The sequence below is a fragment of the Mercenaria mercenaria genome, chromosome 15, assembly GCF_021730395.1.
Source record: "Mercenaria mercenaria strain notata chromosome 15, MADL_Memer_1, whole genome shotgun sequence".
NCBI lineage: Eukaryota > Metazoa > Mollusca > Bivalvia > Venerida > Veneridae > Mercenaria > Mercenaria mercenaria.
In genome coordinates this window covers 66,242,145-66,266,965 of record NC_069375.1, presented here as the reverse complement: position 1 = coordinate 66,266,965, position 24,821 = coordinate 66,242,145, and the positions used below count along the sequence as shown (strand labels likewise).

The 24,821-nt window shown below is 32.7% G+C and overlaps 1 protein-coding gene across 1 annotated transcript in view; it reads left to right on the top strand.

Annotated features, from left to right (window-relative positions):
* The window catches only part of LOC123557051 (gamma-aminobutyric acid type B receptor subunit 1-like), a 123,476-nt gene extending 101,536 nt beyond the window's left edge, over positions 1-21,940 (top strand). The window contains exons 4-18 of the mRNA XM_045348250.2: positions 3,980-4,081; positions 5,148-5,213; positions 8,274-8,465; positions 9,680-9,819; positions 10,271-10,376; positions 11,369-11,432; positions 11,864-11,941; positions 12,177-12,327; positions 15,565-15,697; positions 16,798-16,908; positions 17,588-17,792; positions 18,772-18,899; positions 19,504-19,632; positions 20,312-20,452; positions 21,122-21,940. Coding sequence (XP_045204185.2) covers positions 3,980-4,081; positions 5,148-5,213; positions 8,274-8,465; positions 9,680-9,819; positions 10,271-10,376; positions 11,369-11,432; positions 11,864-11,941; positions 12,177-12,327; positions 15,565-15,697; positions 16,798-16,908; positions 17,588-17,792; positions 18,772-18,899; positions 19,504-19,632; positions 20,312-20,452; positions 21,122-21,397 — 2,022 coding nt within the window. The 3' untranslated portion in view covers positions 21,398-21,940. The remainder of the gene's footprint in view (positions 1-3,979; positions 4,082-5,147; positions 5,214-8,273; positions 8,466-9,679; positions 9,820-10,270; positions 10,377-11,368; positions 11,433-11,863; positions 11,942-12,176; positions 12,328-15,564; positions 15,698-16,797; positions 16,909-17,587; positions 17,793-18,771; positions 18,900-19,503; positions 19,633-20,311; positions 20,453-21,121) is intronic.
* Positions 21,941-24,821: the final 2,881 nt, after the last annotated feature.

Below are 24,821 nucleotides of genomic sequence, written 5' to 3'. Positions count from 1 at the left end.
CATCAAAATGTTTTTCATAATTTTTCATGTTTATTATCACAATGCGCTTGATAACTGCTATGGTTGTATGTAAAACAGCAATGATATAAAATGTCTGAATGATAAATAAAATTTATACACATCAGCTGTCTTCAAAATATATACTGGTATGAATTTTGAAATTCCTTTCATAATTCTCAAATGTACCCATTGTCATATAGAAAAGACTTGCACATACACAGCATATATGGTGCTTAACCACCAAGATTATCCAGCCGAGAATGAAAAAAAAACGTCCGGTGTATCGCCCTCCTGCATCGCTCGACGCCATTTTGTTTCCAACAGCTTTATAGATCGTAATGACGCGACGTTGCGACGCGTAACGTTTGGCGTTCCGCCAGACGTCGCTGAATTACACCTTCTTCACCTTAACGCACAAAAATTGCATTCAATCCTTATATATACTTTTTGTAGTATCTTGTTACAAATATAAGAACCCCCCTCTTACGTTAACTTGTAATTCGCAGTTCCTGATTTTAGTTTTAACTATTCTTAAATGCTGTAAAGATCGCATACTCGTAGTCGTGCCAAATCAATTTTTATTTTTACCGTCAGAGAAATGATTTTTAGCTATAAGATGATATTGTTTTAAAACTGGTGCCCGAATTAAAAGATTTTTCCAAGCGATCCCATTTTATACATTTGTATATACATATTTATTTATGTCGTCAGATCGCGACAGTTTAATTTTATAAACTGAAATTTTCGTAGTTAAAACATAAAGTGAAAGTAAATATATGAGGTCATGAATTACTATATATTACATATTAAGGAGGTAGGTTACCTTTATATTTGTATGTGCGCATGTCCAACCGGAAACTAACGTGACGATTTACGACGACGTTTACGACAAACTAAATGTGTTTGTATATTCATTATTCTGAAAACAAATCATAGACCTGTATTCGATCTGACGCTTTACGGTTTAATAATGGAGAAATAATGAATAAATTGCCGCAGAAACGCTTCAAAACAATGTTACCTTAAAATGACGTCATTGACGTCATGACGTTACGTGTCAGTTACCGCGCAAAATTAATAGCTTTTTTCTTGAAAGTACGTAATTCTGTGCATTTTCTTTATTCAAACTATTTTCAAATAACCATTATTTCCTGAAATATGTTTTATGAGTATTTTGCTCTGAATAATAATTAATATTTTGCTTCTTTTATGTAGTTATATTGAAATGTTATGCGTAATGTAAGAAAATGGATGATGGTAACCAATGTTATTTGGAATATAGTTGGGTGAGACGTTACTTGTTACGGCCATTTTCAAATAAAAAATCTAGCAGTTTGATTTGTAATACCTATTTCTCAGGTTCCGTTGATAATTTGTTACTTATATACTAAAACTAAGATCTAAAATTGTTCAAATTTCAGTAGACAATTGTGGTTTCTTGAATTGAATTGATGTTACCATGGAAACGAAGCCCGTGACCTATGTATCTAAATGTAAAATTCAAAAGCGTTGACACTAGTCTATTTAAGAAACACGGCTTCGGCTTTTTGTTTTCATTTCAACAATATCCATGAGAATAATAGTAGCAATCTGAACGATTTTTCCATGAAAAATGCCAGACGAGGGGTACTGCTGTAAGTATTCTAAACTTAGAAATTTGTTTGAATAAATGCAGATAACACGAAAATATAACTTACGTTAGAAATAATATGTTTTAAAGCTACATCAACTAGAAAGATAATCTTATTCAATATTATTTTATAAGAAATTACGACAAAAAGCAAGATATAAGCCATTTAAACATCTCTGTTGCCATGGTTACTTTAAACTTTAAGAAAAATAGAGCACCATGTATAGTGCTTGGTATTTTGCTAATAATATTACCCAAATATTTCATGTTGGTCATTAAAAAAATGGCACTGAAGCCGTCGAAAACCCCTATTTTTATACATAGTTCTTTAAAAATGAGAGAAAATGCGTTACCATGGAAACACGAGCCCCGCGACATATACATTTTAAGCTTATATTAGAAAGCTAACGTGCATACCAGTATAATCATAGATTATGCTGACTTCTACGGATATCAATGAAACTAAAACACACTGAAAAGTGTTAAATATCCGTATTTTCCTTCTTCTTTTAATATGAAATATCTTTGGAGGGTCATGTTCTTCAAACCTGGATAAAAATTGAACTTGAAGAGACAGAGACAAACGAAACTGAGATTTTAGCAGTTAAAACTTCATATTACACGAAATACAAAAAGATGCTGCGGTTCAACTAATTTGAATTTACCCTTGAAACAAGGTAACCTACCTCCTTAAGCTATTTTCGTCACGTAAAATATTGCTTGAATGTGACAAAATATGTTCACAGAAAGTGTTCATCTTCCTGGGTGTCGTTTCCAAAAGTCAGTTGTTTCCTGTAAGTTGATAAATGTGGCGTTTCCAGGTTTTGTAGATTAAGCAATGACTTTCAGTAAAGTACTGTAGCTTTATGAATACTTTACAACGGATGCCTAGATTTACGACTCGCTCTATCATTTTTATTACCATGATCTATAAACAATATCCTGTTTTTGTATATGAATTTTTATGATCGTTTACACGCTAGTACCGGGTAACTATGAAATCATATAGAGATGTTAACGATTATGGTTCTCGCCACGTTGATCTTGTATGCGTTACAATATGATAAAACACTTTAGACTTATTACAGTTTGAATGATTGAGTCTTAACTGTTGGGGTAAAATAATTTAAAGTATCAAGACATATACCAAACTATCACAAAATAAGGCAACTCCACTTCTGTCTGTATGCACTCGTTAATATGCGATATAAGCACAAGTTGATACGTAGACAATTTAAATTGATAAAAACCGTTTAGTTACTAAACAATAGTTCAGCTGTCAATATATGTTGCACACTTTAAAAAAGTCAATATGTCTGACTTTTTATTCATAATGATACTAAGTGAACTTTTATTGAATTGTAACTTTAGCAGATACAATTTTACTCTTACTTTTTCCAAAATTTCAAGCTGCTCTGGCGAATATTCTTCAGGAGTCAATGTTCTTACTTGTAAACACATGTCAAGAACCGAACCTTCTATTACACTTTCATACAGCTAAGTATATCACTAACACGTATTATACAAATCAAACGCGCTTCACACCAATGTTATCAATCATCACGGTTCGCTGATAAACTGACGGGCGAAAACACTACGAGACCAAGTATATTTCTTGATTAATATTTCCTAGTTGGTAACAAGGGGGTCATGTTGAAGTGATATATGTTCCTAGGTATGAAAATAGTATGTCATTCATTTCCCTAAGCGTCATTTCTTTTCTTATAACCTTCCATTACAATATAAATACATTTGTACCATGAAGTTAATCTGTTCTGCGAAGGCTGATAAAACCGATATTGTCGGATGTTTTTTTTTTCTATAAGAATTCGAAATAATGATTCCAGTAGTAGACTAATTTAACATTTGTCCCCACTAAAATCTTTAAAGGTATGACGACCGAATAAAATTGACCAATATACAAACACATCACACACGTGGTAAACTGCTAATATTAAAAACGTTGCCAGCTTGATGCAACTTTGAGAGTTTGGCAATACGTTTTGTTAGAACAGATGCCTGCTAGAGCTAATTGGTAACATGGCTAAGAGTAAAATTAATTAGACAGAGACAAATGATTTGAATTATTTATCATGCATAGAAATTTCCAGATGGGAGTAACATAACGAAGTTAGGCTTCAGCGTTGCAGATGTATAATAGTATATGGCCACGTATAGGTGACCTCGTCTCAAGATATTAGAATCAAAAATATGTCTTAGTTATTTGTTATTGAGAATGTTTTTTTTTTTACAATTATCTATTCAAGGTAAAAACAGGCATTTGCTTTTGTGTTTAATGGTAGGTTATTGTTGTTACGTTACATTATGTAAAGAATGATGTCTTTTCAGACAGTTGAGGATCTGGAAGAGAGAGTCAAGGCTGCGGGGATAGAGGTAGCTGTTAGACAAAATTTTCTTACTGATCCTACAAATGCTGTGAGAAATTTAAAGGTAAAGCTGTTAGAATATTAATAACAATCGAGTCCTTATTTGCTGTAGATGTAAATGCTTAAGAATTTGACATTTTTCATATTCCAGTTAGCTTCACTTGTTTAACAGTTATTTACATACCTACTTTAAAAATAAAAAGCTTCGTATGTGATTACAAACCTGCTAGAAAAACAAACGCAGAATATCCCAGATAATTTTGTTATATAGATTTATTGAATGCTAGTTTATCTAAAGTTGCACACGGATACTGGTGTAAGGGAACACTAGACTCATTTACGCAGTCGAAAGGCCTAAGGTGTATTGTTGTATTATATCAACCAATATTTATCCACAGCAGCACTGTATTGAAATTTGTTTATCACTTGAAAACAATTAGTTTTCTAACCTTCCGTTGGGAAATACAATAAAACATTTTAGAAAACATTTGCTACTATTCTTTATACGATTACGGAAATTAAATATCATAAACGGACATGTAATATGCCACTTCAATTAGACCTTTGCTTACTCGATTTCTTCGCTGTAGTAATTATGTCATGAAAAAAAAAGGAAATTGTACATGCTCTTATAAATGATACAGGGACAGTTAGAGAAACATCCCTGGATGCACTGAGCATATCAAAAGAAATAAGAGTCATCCACAAATCAACGAAATAAAAGAACGATTTAACAGAAAGGGTGTACACAAATACATAAGCATTCATTATTTCACTATACGTTCAAATGGTAATGGTTGTCTTCAAGCAACCCACATAAATATAAAACGCAGTGGTAGATCAATTTAAGAGCACAATAGCCAATCCTTATTCGACATGAAATTTCTTCGAAATACTCTATACTTTTTTATGTTTTAAGATGTAGACAGTTCAAATGTGATTTTTATTTTAACAAATGTATCTTTTTGGCTACAGCATTGAAGTTTCTTCTTTATTTTCCGCTTGACCAAATTGACGTCAGTTTCATAATGTTCTTGCACTAGAGTAAACTCAAAATGAGGTATTGCTTTTATTTCCAACACGTGATAAATAGTTCTATTACTTATATTACATTTTACATATTTTTGCAGAGACAAGATGCAAGAATAATTGTTGGTGTATTTTATGAAGATATGGCTAGGCGAGTTTTCTGTCAGGTGTGTATATTTATGATCATTTTCTTGCAAATATCATGATTTTCAATCAAATTACAGGATGTAAGTGTATTTTCACTTATATATAAAATTTCAATATAAATGATGACTTAGTCGCTTTCTGTTACTCACTCTTACGTTTTATATGTGTTTCAAATAGCAACCAGTCACATCAACTGATATGGTAGAAAATAAACGCTCATTTTAAAATTTCCGTTTTCTTTGCTGATATGCTGTTCGTGATGCAAAATATTCAGTGACTTTGGCAAAAACAGGTAGTTTCGACATTTCCTAATTTTGATGTAGAAGAAACTTGCAATAATAGCAAATATGATAAAACCAGCTGATTCCAGTAATATTGTTAGATCTGTCGTTGATGTAGCGAATTATCCTTTTCGGTAGTTCAACTTTCATAACGTTCATAAAAATTGTACTCCTGGTAATTTGTGCTACAACTAGACAGCTTTTATGCTCGACGTGACTGCTGCCGAAAGGAGGGATATTCCTAGTATCTCTGTAATTAGCATCATGGGTAATGAAGCTTAGAAAAAAACTTGTTAAGTGATAATGGAATATGAAAATGCTGTTCATTTTTCATATGTATGTTCATCTCTCTGCCCCCATCCAAACGCTCTAACAAAAGTAATTTTACTTTCCGTTTTTTTTTTAGTTTCTGAAGTTTCTTGATAGACAGTATTACTCATCCCATAATCCCAGCCATACCCAACCTCACATAACCATCTTCCCTAAACTATTTCTTTAAGACGCTTCTTATTTATGTGGCTTAATATCATGTCAGTCAACCCGCTATATTAACCCCGTGACAAAAATTGTTTCCCGGTTCGCCCCTGTCCACATTTCCCATCCTCATCCCAAACTCAACCAATCTACCAGCCCTACAAAAAATTAAGTTTCTTGTGTTTCTTAATATCGTCTCTACGTCTACATATTCTCTTACAACCCTACACCCTTCCATCACAAACACACTACCGCCACCCACAATATTTTTAATGTTTTCCTGTTTTTCCTCGTATTATTCTTTAGTACCCCGTCAGCTTTGTGTTATATTTTCGTTTATTTGTAGTCTCTTGTGTTTCTTGATATTTAGCTTCAGTTACCCAAGTTTCATGGGATGCGCCCTTTTTTACTTTTTACACTGATATTCATTTCTTTATTTTCACACCATTGTGTGTCTGAATGTTGATTTTTTCTTTCACCACCATCCCCATCAACCAATATTCCACACTCAAAAGTGAGAACTTTGTTGTGTGCTAACAGCTCCAGTTTGAAGATTTAATTAAATTTGAAAGAAGACCTCTTTGGAAGAATAAAACTCATCCAAGCAAAACAATAGCTGATTCAGTGTGATTTATACAATCAATACAATTGTTTTTACATCGGTTCTTTACAGTGTAAACACTCAGGAATTGGCTCCTTTGATAGTGTCTGTTACATCAGTACATCAAACATGTGTGAAAATATTTTAGACGGCAGTATTATGTGTAACCGTTTGCAAAAATTATAATGACTGGCAACAATTGAATTATCTAGTATAGGAACTTAGAAAAATATGGGCTGATTTGCAAACTTGATTTATTTAGCGTGCATATTTGGCAAAATTAATATCATTGACAAATAATAAATTATCAAGCATACGCATTTAGAATCTATAGACTGATTTAATTACATAATTAGTAAAACGGCTGACTGGCACAAATAGAATTACCTGGCAATAGGAAGATTGTCTGATTAAGAATACCATTTATAAAGCATTGAGGACCCCTGTAAAGGGCATTTGTGGATTGATACATTTACTTAACAGAATACTTCAAGTATCTTGATCTATCGTTTGCCTAAATTTATTGTGTTTGGTTAAACATCGCACCGACACAATAAAAGGTCATATGGCGGCTTTGATGGTGGAGGAAGACCTCAGTTGCCACTCCGTGCATTATTTCTTTACGGGCGGGCACCTGGGTAGAACCACCGATCTTCCGTAAGCCAGCTGGATGGCTTCCTCACATAAAGAATTCAACGCCCCGAGTGAGGCTCGAACCAACATCGTTGAAGGGCAACTGGTTTGAAGTCAGCGACCTTAACCACTCGGCCACGGATGTCCCCTCTTTTGCTCCGAATCCTTATCAAGTGGTGGTATTTCCAAATATTATGACATTTCCGTGATTTTTTAGTGATTTAGTGATTCCCATTGATGCCACATTGCCGTTCAGTACTATGTCTATATTAGATACCGTAGCAATTTTCGTACTTAATTGTTTACAAAACATGAAAAATCGCATATTAAATCAATAATAAAAGTTGCTGACTTATAAAAGTATCCGCATGACGCCATAGGTGGACTATTTCACTGAGAACTCGTCCAAGTTTATCTCCGTATTTAATTAACCTGGTATATTTCAACAGTCTGACCAATCTTTACCCTCTGACATCTTAATGTGATTCTTTCTACCACAGTAACTACAGCACCATAATTACAATATCAGTCAATAGCCGACGGTCGGGGTCTTCAGACTTTTGATTGATTTTAGGGTAAATGCCTTATGTCATTCAAGGACTGTAACGATTTTTTATCATATCTAAAGTATGTTACATGTATGATTAATTGCCTTATTAGACGTTTTGTTGAAGGCTTACTTTAGCATATGGTTTGGGAAATACATTTTCAGAATTTAATGGGTTGCTGTTTTAAATTAATTTAATTATTTTTGTTATGTTATTTAGACCATAGATATTTTCAGTTACAATCTCTCGATGCTTTCCACCTTCTCAACATTTAATTTATTAAGCTAGTATGTTCAGTTCAAGACATTCGAAAACATGAAAAAATAATTTGTCACATACCGATTGATGCATTCAACGTGTTGTTTCAATTCAAAAGAAATTTGACTGCTCAAATTACATTAGAAAGTTATTTTTAGAGGTATGTTTATGTAGTTGTGATCCGAAGTATGACTGCAGGCTTAATGCTGATTTCTTAATAATAGTATTTTCATGGTGGAATGTTCAGCATCTGTTGTAAATTATAACTTGACAATTACTCTGCAGGCATACAAGGAAAAGTTATATGGGAAAAAGTACGTTTGGTTTATCATTGGCTGGTACCCAAATAATTGGTATAAAGTGGATGACCCAAGTATCAACTGCACATCAGACCAACTGAAAGAGGCTCTTGAAGGACACATTACAACAGAGGCGGTAATACTTCATCAAGAAAAAACAAAAACGGATACAAACATGGTGAGAAGCATAGTGTATATTAAGGCAGTGGAACCGTGATTATGTTCGACAATATACGTACGATTACGTAATCTCCGTAAAAACCCGATGTCATTACGGATACACTACCTTAATAATGTTTACAGATAGTGCGAAAGAGAACATGTTTGTTATCATACCTGGTGTACTTGTAATTACTTTATATAGTATAATATTCTATTCGGTGAAACAACACTACTATAGTTTGCTTCAATAATTTCCATTTTACTTAATATTATATAAGTGGACAATCGACAACTTGTAAGTAATGGTTTTTTGTTACCTGTTCCGTTAAATGATATATTTAAAACGTAAAGCGCATGATCGTATTAGAAGTCTTGCAACGGGACCATGTTCATTAGTCATGTTCGTGAATAATATCGGAAGTTGTCAGCATAAGATATATTTATATATTTTAGCGCTGTTGTTTTCAGTCATTTCTGCAGAGTATTTGCTTTAACTTAGAATGAAGTCATTTTTCCTTCGCGAGCTAGAATTGAAATATAAATATAAGTATAAATTAAGCTCAAATGGGATATCAAGGCAATACATATTTTTTGGAAATGATTGGTTTTCAAAACAAAAGTAGTACTAAATACTGTAGCTTTCAACTACGAAGCGGAATTTTCAATCTTGTTGACATTTTGATATTTCATTCACATTATAGTTTCTAAAAGCATGGAAAATATCGAAAATATGCGTGCAAAACACATTTTGAATTTTATGCAAAATTCTCAAGATTTCGGAAAATAGCAAACAAATATACAGTAAAGTCTTGGCTGAATAACTTCAATTTTGTGGACAGGCTTCTCATTTGTTAAAAAAGCACGATCTTTGAAATATTACATAAAATGAATGGTTAGCGTCATTTTGCTTAATAAGAAATGGAAATGTTATGAATACAAATGACAGAGCCGCGTTAATGTCAACATCAAAGTATCATCTACGTGACTGGTATATTTCCGACAGAGATGATCCTATGATAGGAAATGAATATAAATCCCTTTACTGCTTTTATCTGTTCTGTATGAAAATTTAAATGAATAACAATGATACTGAATTACTATTGAGATATTACTCCGATACAAATTGGCTATTATGTTTATCTTTATATATTGCTTTTTAAGGCAATTGCTGTATTGAAGTTGAAATAAAATATTCGATATAACATTCGTTTATTTCTCCATTATTTGTAGACATCACAACAATTCAAAGCGCGTCTAGACGAGCGATTAAATGTTTCTGATACAAGCCAAGTAGGAGGTTATCCAGAAGCTCCACTTGCCTATGATGCAGTCTGGGCTCTCGCTATTGCTTTAAACAAAACATCGGAAAGGTATATTTGTATTGTATTTTTTACCATTATGCCTGTTACATATAATAATGATCAGCAAAACGACGAAATCTCATTTAATTATCCATTTTATGTCTTGGCTTTTTCCCCCCTTTCATAAAAGCGTAGCTGGTTATATGGAGTTTACACGCCTTCCTGTGTTGGACATGATTTTCCTTACCAAAGAAACAGATGAATGAGAAACCGCGCGCTGTCACGGGGATTCAAAAATTACCTTTCTAACACAGACATACATTACACATTTTTCAGATTGATATAGTTTACGATGTCCCAATACGCGCATGTACCTTGTTTTCTTTACGTAAGGTGATCTACAACTGGAATATCATTGTCTTTCTTCGTTTGATAGTCAAGAACATTTCATCTCTATAATTTAGCGATACTTTAATAGTTGTGTTCATGTCTGTTCTTGTGTAATACTTTCTTTTTTTAGATTACGTGACAGAGGTCTAAATATTGAAGATTTTAACTACTCAAATTCGGAAATAACAGACGAAATTTACTCAGCAATGAATTCAACAAAGTTTGTTGGAGTATCGGTAAGACCATCCTTGAAGCCAGAGCCTATCTCGCATGAACCGACTACTTCAGACAGAGTCCGTCATTAGTTTGCATTTTTGCGTTATATGCAGCCAAAGGATCATCTTATAAATGTTATTGATATCCGTTCTCATATAAGATATATGAGATAGGATGCACTGTGCATATACTTTAGAACAGACTCAGTCAAACCGAGTCTGCAATTTTCACTATTTACCTTGTTCTCGGTGCTTCCGAGGGATCTACATTCCAGATTTTATTTACTTCACAACAGCGGGTGTTAAGTGCTGTGTGGCGGCCGTAAAAAGTCGCTCCGACTTCATCTCAGTGTTGTTATATTTTCTGGTCCTTCGTGATCATTGATTTCAACTCATTTAGATTTGAAGATTGAATACTGCTTAAGCCGGTGCTAGGGGACGTGGGCAGTGTTGCTTTTTCCATTACTACCCATGAACAGACTCAATCAAACCGAGTCTGCAATTTTCACTATTTGCCTTGTTCTCGGTGCTTCCGAGGGATCTACATTCCAGATTTTATTTGTAATTTTAAGTGTTCATAAACTGAATTAGCTTTTGACGGCTGCGTTTGTATTTTGGAAATAGTGAATACATATTTTGTGAAATCCCTGCAGTTTTCTGTGGACTAATGTTTGGCCTTTCATGGGTGCAAAAAGAGAACTTAAGATCACAGAAAATTCAAGTTTACAATATCTAGCACTTCAAATGAATAGATTTGCTTACTTAAGATGGTAAATCGTCACATTGATGTCACATATTTCATACATATAGTTATATAATTATATAATGATCGGGGGTCGTTTTTATTGACATTAGGCTTAACACATCCTTTGACTAAGTTCGACCTTTAAAATTGTGAGTGTTCAACGCATTAGAGTGTATGCCGAAAATATAGAAACAGACACGTAATGTGTTTCAGTTTATATACATTAACGTCGAACCAATTTAAACAGTATTATTTCTATTATATTCAGGGAAACGTAGCATTTTCTTCTCAAGGAGACAGAATCGCTTGGACAAAAATAGAACAACTTATTAGTAAGTAAGACAGGGATCTATTGCTCGTTTATTTTTGCATAATAAAAGTTTTTAACGAGCAAGATGCTATTATTCGACAATCTTATTTTCATATTTTGATTTATAAATACTAAATGTTTGTTGTGATTCTACGTGAAAGCTCTGTACGCATCAACAACTGCCATCTTATGTCAAGCCTACTTTTTGTGCATAGTGTGTAATCATTTTACGTTGTGGGCACATAATTCATAAGAACGAGTGTTTTGGTTTAAGGTATTTATATTTCCTACGACTGGTCATATTTATTTATGTCTTTGTATTGTGATACTTTACGCGACATCGGAAACATAACATCTACACAAGTTTGTAATTAACTTCATTTGTCTTCAACTAGATCTAAGATACTTTACGCAAAACTTTGTATAAAAATAGTTCTTCATATATTATTACAGATGGTACGTATTATACACTTGGCTATTATGACCAGAATTCAGACAATCTTACATGGTTGCATAAAGAAAGATGGACAGGTTAGTGAATGTCAAGTGTCCTTACTCTATAACAATATTTACTAGTCGTATATACATTGAGGACACAACTGGGAAGATTAGGAATTAATTGTATGCTTTAATTACATTTATTAAAAACTGGAGCGAGTTGCTTCACAGTTTATTACCGCATGTCAGCAAGATCAAGTCTGCTATTATTTTGCGGTCTACTTCAACGCAATCTTTTACAGATGAGATATCAATTTTATGATTTTAGGTGGTCACCCTCCTCCTGATCGAACGAAGCAAATGCCAGTTTTACGGGTTGTCTCTCTTGGACTATTTTTATCAATGTGTGGATTGTCTACCTTTGGAATATTTGCTGGTGTCGCTTGTCTGATATTTAATATAATCAACAGTAAACGCAGGTAAGATTAAACCTAAAGTCGACCGTACAACTTTCTTGAATCATTACATGTTTATGGATGATACTCAGATGCATAAGGCGGAGCTTTTAACACTAACCACCAATATATACGGATAAGCTCAAGCCGAAAATGTCTTACACGTCCCTCGTATAATCATCTAAATGAGTAAAAAGGCTCCAGTTGAGGCATTTTTCGTAACAGAAATGTCTCTTTTGCAATCCAATGATTTATATGATATCACTCGAAGAAAATATAATAGCGATGTAAATGATATATAATTGATTTCTGCGTCCGAGGATTTGACGACTTTCTTGAAACGACCGTCTTTTATAGGTTTTTCGAGTAACGAAAGGAACCGATTTTGTAGAAACTGTATAATTTTAAATAATTAATTTTGTGGATCTGTTTTATAATCCTAGCCATAAAAATATTGAGAATACGCTGACAATTTTTATAATAATGTAAAAGTCATATCTACCATAATTTTCGATTGTTACTATTGTGAAACTTTCTCTTCATCAAATGTGGTGTTACTGTAAAATTCATATTATTTTAAGTCAGTGTCGGTTCTCTAAACATTCATTATCAAAATGTAAACGTCAGATGTAACAACTACGGGAATTTTCTTTCCAATCGTTTTCCCAAGTGTATTCTGTTTCTTTCTTTGAAAGTTTTTATTATTGTTTTCCAACCTCGGCTAACACATGGCTTTATTTCAAGTCTGAAAATGGTTTGCCTAGTGTTGGGAAATTATGAGCATTACATGAAGAACAGAGTTATGATGATTGATAGTATGATTAGAAAATGTCAAACTGTTTGAATACTTCTCAGACATGGTGGCATCATGTTTGTACAAGTGTCTGCGTATCATTGGCATTTATTATATCAAGAGCGAGGCATTGTAACCTTGGCTTGCTGTTAAGGTTAAAAGTTATCCATATATCAATAACGTTTTGTAACATCATTTCACTTGTAGAAAAATTGTGGGAAAATAGAACTAAGAAGATTAATGCATCAACCTCTGTTTGATAAAGATTGTGTACAGTGTATTATTAAAGGAAATTGAACCTATGTGTCGAAATTTGCAAACCTATTATCTAAAGGTTAATTTCCCTGACAATATTTGGGGGAATTGTATGAAATGATTTATAGATTTATTTGTATTATAACCCTCACATTAACATAAATCATTTTTGTTTTAGAAGGAGATTTTTTATAATGTCTTAGATGTAGCCTAGTTATTGTCTATTTTCTATTTTGCCATTATATAATGTCCATAAAAGACCATTAACATTCCTGAAGGCTTTTAATTGTCTGTTAATAAGAGATAAAGCAGCTGTCCAAATAGACGTTATGCGTAATTCCGTGGTTAGAAAAGCACAGGTAGAGCCATAAATGGAGCTTATCACAAACTATGGAATGGAATACATTTCATTGTGTTAATAAATATTCAAACCTTTGCCAAATGTATCAGAAAACAATAATTCAAAATGGGATTTATAACACGAAATAAATATATTTTATGTTCACAACAAAACATAAGGCGGCATCATAATAAACAAAGTCATTGTGGCAATTAAACTGCTTTATATCCTTACATATTCCTCGGCATTTTCCTTTGATTTAAATGCGCCAAGTACTTACAAGTGTAATTGTAGTTAATTAGTAGACAATTTATTACTATTTTGTACACTGATTTGTCAGATTCCAACCTGCGCAAATTAATATCTTAATTGAATGGACTATATATATATGTTTGTGTTTACGAAATATCTTACTGTAATGGGTTAATGGGTTTGTGTTATATCATGTTGTAAGGCATAAACACGGTGAAAATGAATGATTTTGTGCACTTTGATAACCTAGTTAGATCTAATTCAAGTTCGTTCGGACACACCTGTTTGCAATAAAAGACACACAAGGACACTGCGATGGTACATTTGTAAGGGTACTGCGTACGTGCATGTTTGCATTTAACAGTTCAAGAAGAAATTAAGCACAATACAATATTAGTTATACCTTTCAGGGGGAGGATAGTTATGCAATTCATTTTCACCTTAGACTGCCTATTCCGAAGGTTATAAAAAGTATTTTTCTCGTAGGGATATGAAATGAATTTGCCACAGTTCTGGTCTACAATCAAATTATTGCTTGTAACAGATTATTTACAATAACCGTTTCTATTCAAAATGTCTAGACTTAGACAATTCGTATTTATGAGTGGTATGATTTATGAATAAACTTGCGTGTTAAACTTTCTGTGTTAAAATGGCATAAACTTTGGGTAAATAACTTGAGTACTTCATAAACCCTGGGTTTTCAAGGAAAATGAAAAGAAAGTTTATAATTGTAGACGTGTGCAAGCCTATGGCTCATCTATATTATGAAAAATGCTTGAAGGTCTGAATAAATTGCTTATGTTTAAACATTATATTTGAAAAAATAAATATTACTAGAGCTAAAAGTACCCCTGTGTAATTTTTAAAAAGTTCTGCATGAATTTGCAAATTGGTTCATTCATAGAAATACGAATTTTACGCAACATGATTTATTTGTAGTAAAGAAAGTTTTACTTTTCATTAACAACGATGTTTAGTTCGTCATAAAAGTAAGTTCCTATATGATCTATTTTCATAATCATTTGCGCCAAGGAGATTAAAATGTACACGGATCGAAACGAGCCGCCATATTTCTGATAAACGCAATAAACCAAAACGTAGTTTTCACTGGTTCTACAGAAAATCTTCTGTGTGTCTACGATATACCTTTTCTACATAAATTTTCAATGTTTTACCTTGTTTAAAATGTTAAAGCCCACATACTTTCATTTCTAAAATTAACCACTTTTTGGCATGAAAGTTATATATCAATAAAGCCACTAGCGAAGGGGGTTATGCAAAAATCTTATTGCTTAAGATATGTTAGAGGGAGAAATCAGTAACTTGTAATGTATTTAAATGGGATTTTATGTATTACTGTCTCAAGATACATCTAGTACTACTCGAGACAAAAGCCAGTAAAACTGGGTTAATAGGATTGTATGCATGCAATGCAGACGAAATTGTAAGCGGCCTTATGCATATACCCTCTTTTCACATTCATAGTACAGACACATTTTGTAGGAATGACATAGTTGTACTTTGGGTAATAAATTGAATAATGTATGTCGTTTTAACTAGACTCGAATGTTGGAGATCTTTAAAAATTACGAATGTCGGAGTATTATTTTTTTTTCAGATGTATCATTCATTCACATCCACGTATGAACAGTATTGTTGTAATTGGTTGTATACTCTGCCTTATATGTGTCTTCCTACTGGGTCTAGACAGCCGTTTTGTATCAGAGGATACTTACCCACTTATCTGTCAGGTAGAGTATCCAACTGCGGACGATATGTATATTTATTCTGTACATATTTTTTTCTCTTTCAATCAGTGTTTCGTATTTGTACTACATAACCAGTCCATTATGTTTCCGTATTGACTGCATCATATTCTATATTGGACGATGCAACAGTTTTCATTATACGTTAACTAAATAAGTTAATCCGTCGACCGATAAAATTATCCGAATGCATATTTATAGGTCTTACATGTTTGACGCGATGTTTCTGTTGACGCCTAAATATGGAATCGTGCCCGTCTGATGTCGAGTTTTACTGAAAAATAAGCATAAAATAAAAAGATTGTTTAACAGTGTCATGTACAATACCATACTTAAGTTCACAATATTATTACAAAAAGGTGACAAATACATGTACCTTTATATTGAATCAATTTGTAAAAAGAATTAATTTCGTTTGTCTCCTTATGATATTGTACCCCATTGGAAATAAGTGATTAGTTTTACTTTGATGGGTCATCCCAGGTGTAAAGATCATATCTTTATTCTATGTCTTAATTTATAAAATATACTTGACCTAATCTTTCATGTATTAATTGGCATATCTATTTTAAGATTTTTATAAAATTCTAATCAAAGCATTTTAATCTATATTGGTCATTGTATACATGTAGGTTGCTGTATAGGTTATATTTAATGTTTTATGATCTTATGCCTGAATAAATTTGAATTGAATATCGATGTTATCGGTCTAAGAAATGGTCTTGGTATGAAACTCGAAAATTACATGTGTATAATAATGTGAAAATTGTACGGCAGAATATTTATCGACTTATTTGTCAGATAAAGATATCTTACAGAGAAGATAGGCATCACTTATTTATCAGAACATTAGCCTGTTATAGGATAATACGTACCGACTTGTTTGTAAGACAAATACCTTAAACAGAAAATGTTTAACATGTACTATATTTGATCTCAAAGGCCGTATGCTCTCTTATTTAACGAGTTTCTTTTAGTTTGATCAGCGCATTTTTCGTGTTTGTGATAACATCATAAATCCTGCGTGAAACATAAGAAAACTAATAATAGTATGCAATTCTACAATTTTGATCAATATTTTCCAGCTACGAGCTTGGATATTATCTTTTGGATTTTCTCTTGGATATGGAGGAATGTTTTCAAAAATATGGACAGTGCACAGGCTAACTACATCAAGTAGGCAGAAAAATAAAAAGGTAGATATTGTTTTTGTTCATATTTAAATTATTTTGATATGATTGTTTGATTATCAACGCAGTTTCGCAATCGTATTACAGTTATCTAATATATATGTTTCCAAAATTAATCTGCTTTACGCAAGCGTCTTACAAGTAGGCCATGAATAAAACCTAAAGCGCGTTTCCTCTTTTCAGTCGTCAGTGAAAACGTAATCCTCAAACGAGATCCGAACTTATGACCTCATGTTTTGAATTTGTTTGTTTTACGTACTGTGAGCAACTGCAAGAAGCTGTCCGGTAAACCATTGAATGACATTTACATATATTATGTTTAATGTATATGTAGCATAATTATATATTATGTTATTGTGTTAAAACTGTTTATACCATTCGTATAGTGTGCGCTAAAATATAGTTATAAATTTAATATATATTACACTAAAGTAAATGCAGATTTATGAATAATTATTGGTACAATAATCTATTTTTTGTGCATGTTCTAAAACGGCTCATTACTAATTAAGTGCTTGAACATAATTCATCATCGCCTTTTTACTACTGCTATTATACAACTCATAACGTAGGAATACTGTAAACAAAATAAAAATAAGTTTGAAATTCACAGCAACCATACTTATATAGTTTATACCATTTTGATAACCCGGTCTTATAACATGACTACTATCTTTCATTGCAGGAAGTAAAAAACTGTGAAATGTACATTGTGTTAACAGCCATAATTCTAATTGACCTAATTATCTTAACAACATGGCAGGCAATAGACCCAATGTATCGGTCACTTGAAATGTTTGACCTTGAACCAGCGCCTTCTACAGAGCATGATATAATGTATAAACCATACTTAGAACATTGTGATTCTAACAATATTTCTATATGGCTAGGTAAGTTGAATTTAGACACCGAAAATTTTTGGAACCAGATATTTACATGTCTTTTTTGAAACTATTGTAATATTAATTAGTGCGTTTTTGTAAGGTCAATATCATTTCACAACACGAATATAGAGACGTTGCCCGATTATATAGTCCTACTTTGAAATCAATTTTTCCAGATTGATCGATTTTCATATTCAGTTTGACCAAATTTTAAATCAACATTTATTTATTTTGAAATCCAACGGCTCATCTCAAAGTTGACCTTACCTATCCTTACCTATTATCTTTTGTCAAAGGGAAATAATGTCTTATTTTCCGACCTAAACATCATGGCTTCATTACTGAAGGTAAATATGCGTGCTGATTCCAGACCTAAATCAGTATGATATTTTATCACTAATCAGGTCAATGTGCTCAGACCAATGCAAATGATTACAACTAGATACTAATTATAGCAATGGTAATGATAAATTCCTTTCTAGTATATGACTGAGCTTAATTATTCATTTCCTATAAATGTAGGTGTTACTCAGAATATTGATCATTATTCTAAAACACGGCTGATTGCGGTGGTGGTCGTCTATCAATGCATATTTGCCGCCAAGACAAATACGTAGCCACGTTATTTCCCCGGGGTGTTCATACCTAATCAGTACAATTTAGTAAAGCATGGTTATTTTTAATGCCAGAAAATTGTACGCGTATATTCTATATCCACAAATTAGAACTTATATAAAGCATACATTTAAATTACCTTAGGTCATAAGAATTAAGAATTTGGCGAGGCATAAAATTAAGTTTCATGTTTATTTGTAGCCAAGTTTATTGGCCGTTGACAATTGAATATAAGACCGGAGCAAGCATATGCTGAATATTTGTTTCGCAAACGGTTTGTACTGAATATTACAATCTCATACTTTTTGTCTCTTGTAATATATGTTTGTCACTTTAAAGTCAGTATTTATTATCCTGTCGATGATTTTAGGTGTCGTTTTTGGCCATAAAGGAATATTGCTGTTGTTTGGTATATTTTTATCGTACGAGACACGAAGTGTCAAACTGAAACAAGTCAACGATTCAAGATTCGTCGGAATGAGTATATATAATGTTGTTGTAAGTATACAATCTAGATGATGGGAAACTAATAGATTTAACTTCGAACATTGCATGTAGAATGTTTATTACACATGTTAATGAAAGTAGTTCGCTGGCAGTGTTAAACTCAGAACAAATAAATCTTATGCACAAATTTATTTAACACGTGTGACGTATAATTTTAACAATTATTCTTACAAACTTATTTTGTAACAACCGAGTATTGATTACTTTATCGTATAAGTTGTAATACAAATGTTTAATTATAACGTGTATGATGGTCTGTAAATAAAGTTTAAATAAAACGGTTTGCAAACACACACTGTCTGATGCTCTGTCAAAAAGTGTTTGGATTATTGCTTGTAAAAGCAATCCTGATAACCAGTGAAGGCTTGTTATGTACAATTTCTAATAACAAAAGTCTGCAATCATTTATGCGTGAAAAGAAATTGAATGATATATTTTTACACTTGACTACAAGTACAGAGTAATGAATTCTATACTCCTCAATATCTTTACACTTGACTGCGATCACATTTGTATGTATTCTATACACTTCTGTGTCTTTACACTTGACTACAATTAGAGTATTATGCATTTTGATCACTACACTTTATTTCAGGTTTTATGTGTTATAACGGTGCCCATAGTTCTTATAATCAAAAGTCAACAAGACGCATCTTTCGCTTTTGTTGCCTTAGCCATCATTTTATGCAGCTTCCTTTCTTTGGGTCTTATATTTGGTCCGAAGGTAGGTGCAAATTAGTATAGATTTATTGTATTGAAATACTTTTATATTTGGTCAGAGGATGGTTTTACTGTTGCGTATGTCCAATTTAAGACGAGTCTGCTCGTGCCTTAATAAATTTTGATGTTTCAGATGTATGCATTTGATCGTTGTATGCTGTTCGAAACAATATATCGTCATTGATACCAGTGATAAAATATTATATAACTATTGAATGGATCTATAAAAATTTACTTTCATTGTATATGTTTGTTCGAAACTATTTCTAGGTCACGTTATCAATCTAGCTTGGTCCTGTGTACAAATTATATCTATTATTTATATCTTGTGAAATTTAGTTTTTGCTTCTTATTTCATATTGATTTTGTTCTCATTTTATCACTGTTTATGTAGCAAAATATGGTAGATATTACTAATTCACTTCAAACATATTGTCGTCTGTCAAATCGTTAACAAAAAGAAAATAGACTAATGAAGGAATCAAACACAATGTCATCTTACTAGTTATATTACACGTACAGAGCAAACAGAGAAAAACGTACAGTTTAAAATCCATAAACTGAATAGATACCTTATTTTCTATCCATAAGTTTTTATTCAAAGTTATATCCGAGCGTAATGGAAGCAAATGAGTAACACTGTTACACTTTCACATTCAAAGAAACATTTCTATGTTATCAAGGTTATAGAAATACTACGTAACCCAAAGAGGAATCAACACGAGATCAGGTCATTGACAGAATCTGTAGTGGGCAAAGAAGAGGAGGAACGCCATCAAAAACTCCTCACGGAGAACGGACAACTTCAAGCACAGATTGCTGAGGTATGTGATATCTAAGAACAGCATAAATATTTTGATGTTGGTACAATCAAATATAAAGTAAAGTACAAGATAAGGCAGTTAATATCTAAATATAACAAAAGGTACAAGTTGACGAGACAGGTAATAACAAAAAAGTAACATAAAATACAAGTAGAAGAGGCAGGTACTCTTTACATATAATAAAAAGCGAACCCTCTATTCATAGAAACAAGTGGGTTAAATGAAAACGTACAAATTAACAATTATGTAAATATATGACGAAAAGTTTCGCTCGCCATGTCGACAGATTGAACAACCTGACAGTGTTTAATGTTATCATAGAGAAAAAAATCAGCTTAATTCACAAAAATAGGAGAACATGAAACTTCTGAAAGTGTCCGTAGCTTCGGTAGGTTATAAGCTGATAACAGAAAAAATGTTTGATTTTTTTCCATCTATCTATGCTTTGGTAAATAAAAAAGTAAACTAACAATGATGAATGCATTGACATAGACTGAAAGCCATGCGGATATTTTATCACTGAAGTCAAACTGCGTGCCTTTTATTTGTGTTTTAAGGCGTCTGTCATTCATTCAGACCTTGTAGAACAAATGTGAAACAATAAAAAGAAAGGACCCTGTATCAGATATGGAATACTGCGCCAGTCAATTTGGTTTATTTCTATTACAGATGGAAGAAAAAGTACGAACTCTCAACAGACAGTTAAAGGAAAAAATGCAAGAACGTATACGACTGACTACTAGCAAGGGAATTACCTCTAATTTGACAGTAGAAACAAATCGTAAAAGTTCAAAAACTAAACCTTCATATTCACCAACACAGGTGCTTGAAATGAGAACTCCAGAGTGCATGATATCCTCTGATTATTACTCGGATTCTGGAATACATACGTGTTCAACAGTTATTCGCAGTACAAAGAATTCTCCATCCGAGAACGAAGTGTAATTACAAGTGAAAAACGATATGCCATAACAGATGTAAAATGGAGCATACTATAGTTTGTGTGAAACAAAATGCAATAAATTGTGTGAAAGTAGTTTAAATATATAACGTGTGAATCGAAGTATATTTAATTATGTGATATAATTAACAGGTTAGTAAGTGTGACGAAAATCACTAACAGAACATAATAAAAAATTATTTTGCCATTTTCAATATATATGTTCGCAGTTCTTTCTGCAATATAATTAAAGTTAGTTTGTTTGTCGAAATGTAATGGTAAAAAGCAGGAAATTAGATAATGAATCAATAAATTATTTTAATATTATTTTAATATTTAGATCATTATGTCTTTGAAATTTATTTGTGCATCTTTAATGTACTTGTATGGTGCGTTTAATTGTTTTGTTAGCAACTCTATCATCTCTTATCATGATATCATAATTACCATTAATCGTGTAAATTTGCTGCTGAAATCATGTACATTACCTGTCCACGGTGTATTAAATACATTGAGTATTGAATTAATAAGAAATAAAATATGAAATTTGATAATTGTTTGTGTCTATTATTTTGGATTGCAATTAGAATGACCAGTCACGTAGATGACGATCCGTATGATTGTTTTCGACAGCATTAGAAACTTGGAATACAAAGATAACGGGTACTAGTTATTTGACAACAAGGCGATTAATAGGCATATAAATTAAAGTCTTATATCAATGAACTTAGCAGATACATGGGTTTTGACAGATTTATTTTTTCATAGACACAAGTAGTAGTTTACCTTGTACGCAAACAGTTGTTGATTCAAAATATCTCTGATTTAGAATGATACAAAATTAATAATTTTTTCTGTAGTTATTAAAGTAAAATCATATTGTAATGTCACTATCCATACCGATGATCGATGCTACATGACTTAAAAAGTATAAAATATTTGATGAACTCTTTAAACATTCTGTTCTGATAGAGGTTAATAAGTTTCCAGGAAAAGGAAAGGAAGAAAAAATGTTATTATCGCACTGTGCGTAGCTTACATTCTAATCTCTGGTAGTGTAAGCGTAGTCGGGCATTGAGAGCCCGAGAGGGAAGAATGGTAAAGGCTAGAAGGGTGTTAAAACATGTCTTAAATCAGTTCTGTCATCAGAGGACTATATCTTTTTTTATTTCAAATTCTTGTTTAAAGTTAGCTTTCTTATCTAGTCAAAGTTGACATTTACAACTATTTCAAAGAAGAATTAATAAAAAAGAAGCATTTTAAAGGACAGTTTCTGAAACGATTTTTGCTATCCCTTTCTGAATGATGCTAAGTCCATTTCAAATTATCAAACATTTTTTAGACACACTTATGGTCTGCAGGAATTGAACATCAGTTATTCCTTTGATAGTATTCGCATTTACGAGAAGTTTAAAAAACAGGGAAAATATCAGTATGAATCTATATTTCGTTATTCCCCATTACCTCAAATATAATACTAGTTTTTTATTACTTGCATGTAGCTTCCAGTTTATACCTGCAATGCATAGTTTACAAAATCATTTAGATCAATTTTAGCTAACTGAAAAATGATGATAAATTAGACTTAATTGACAAACATTTTGAACTCAAAACTACCATTCTCCAGTTGATTATTAAAAAGATTTTCTTAAAAAAATTACATCAAAACAGCGTTTCTAACAATTGCATGCCTCGTTATATTTCTACGCAAGAGAAACAGAAAGACTACTGATGTGGGTTAGAGCCTCACTCGGTGCATTTAATACTTCATGTGAAAATGTCATTCAGCAGGCTTCCGAAAGATCGGTGGTTCACCTCCCGCCCGTCTTCCTCCACCATCATAAAAGCTGAAAAGTCGCCGCTTGACCTATAATTCTGTTACTGCGACGTTAAATTAAACAAAAACAAACAAAAACAATTCAATTGATAGGCAGCTATTCCAAAGATCAGAAGAAATATAATATTATGCAAAGTAGTGTGTCACTTAATATATCAATCAGCTTAGCCTGCTAGAGAAATGTTAAGGACAAATGAGTATTTTTTTCCACTGCTTTGAAACGATTTTTCTACTGAAAAATGTGGGTGGGGTAATTATGCCAACATGTAAAAATGAATAAAAATTTTGCTTTTGCTTCTATAATACTGATAGCACCTCGTATTCATCGTAACCTGTAAGACCTTAAAGCCCTATAATATTAATTGGGAATTTTTATGTTTTATTAAGTACCTCTATTTTTTCAATTTTACTTAATTTCTGAAATGCGTAAACAGTGCGTGAAAAAATGCCCTATCAAATAAAAATGAGATCGGTGATCTGTGCTTTTCTGTCCTTATTTGACATAGAAACATTCAAGCTCAGAGTATGAAAAAATTCTAAACAGTAGCCTACATCCTTAAATGACAAAATCTCCATACGGAACAGATAATGTTTCTGTTGTTATAGCTGTTATTGAAAACAATATCCAGAGGGCTTTCTTGTGGACGGTTAACAATGATAAACATGTTATTTTTTCAATAATTTTGTTTTCCGTTTAAAATATCCTCAGGGACAAATCACATGTAACAGTTTACTGAACTCAAAACAATCTTGTTGTTGTCTTCGACTGGATTATTAACAAACAGTATCAATGTTTTACTTATCTGCTTGAATTCTAATATATTCCGGACGTAAGATTCCAAAGCTTTCTTGGTGGACATTGACAAGTAAGTTAATTAGTTTTACTTTTAAAGTATCGGACTAGAAAACACATGTTATTTGAAGTCACTACAAGTTGTACGTTAACTGGCTTAACGTCTGATCTCATGACCATATCTGACCTCAGAAAGACATCTATCATCAACAATGAGATACTGCGCCTGCAAGTTGACATAGCTGCACTTTAAGATACTCAATTAATTGAGCCTGGTAGTTTGAAGGAATCAGATTATACACTCTTCAGTCTGGCTAAGGAGGAGGAGGAAACACGTGAACATGGCTTTGCAGTCAGATAAACACTGTTGGACAGGGTTCAGTGACGCTTGATAAGCCTGCAAGTTAACAGCACCGGTGGACCACTCAATCCGCTTCGTGTGTATGCCCTAACACTAATTGCATCTTACAACATCAAGGATGAGGTTTCAGCCAGTAGGACACCCTTATCAAACGCCTACTACTACAGGAAGCGCTGATCGTGCTGTGCATTTACATAGATAATGTTAGAAATGACAATGCTGCTTGGCAAAACTGTACAGGCTGTTTTGGAGTAAGGAAGGGCAATAATAATGTACTGTGTCTCTTTGAGCTGTGTTCGTATTCACCTACTTCAACAACAAGAATCAGCACAGGGAATTGTGGCGTCACCCTATGTCCAAACACTGGCATCAGATTGGCCTATAGGTCTCTGAGTCACAGTTTCATTAACAGAAGCTTTAACAGCACCGAGTTTCACT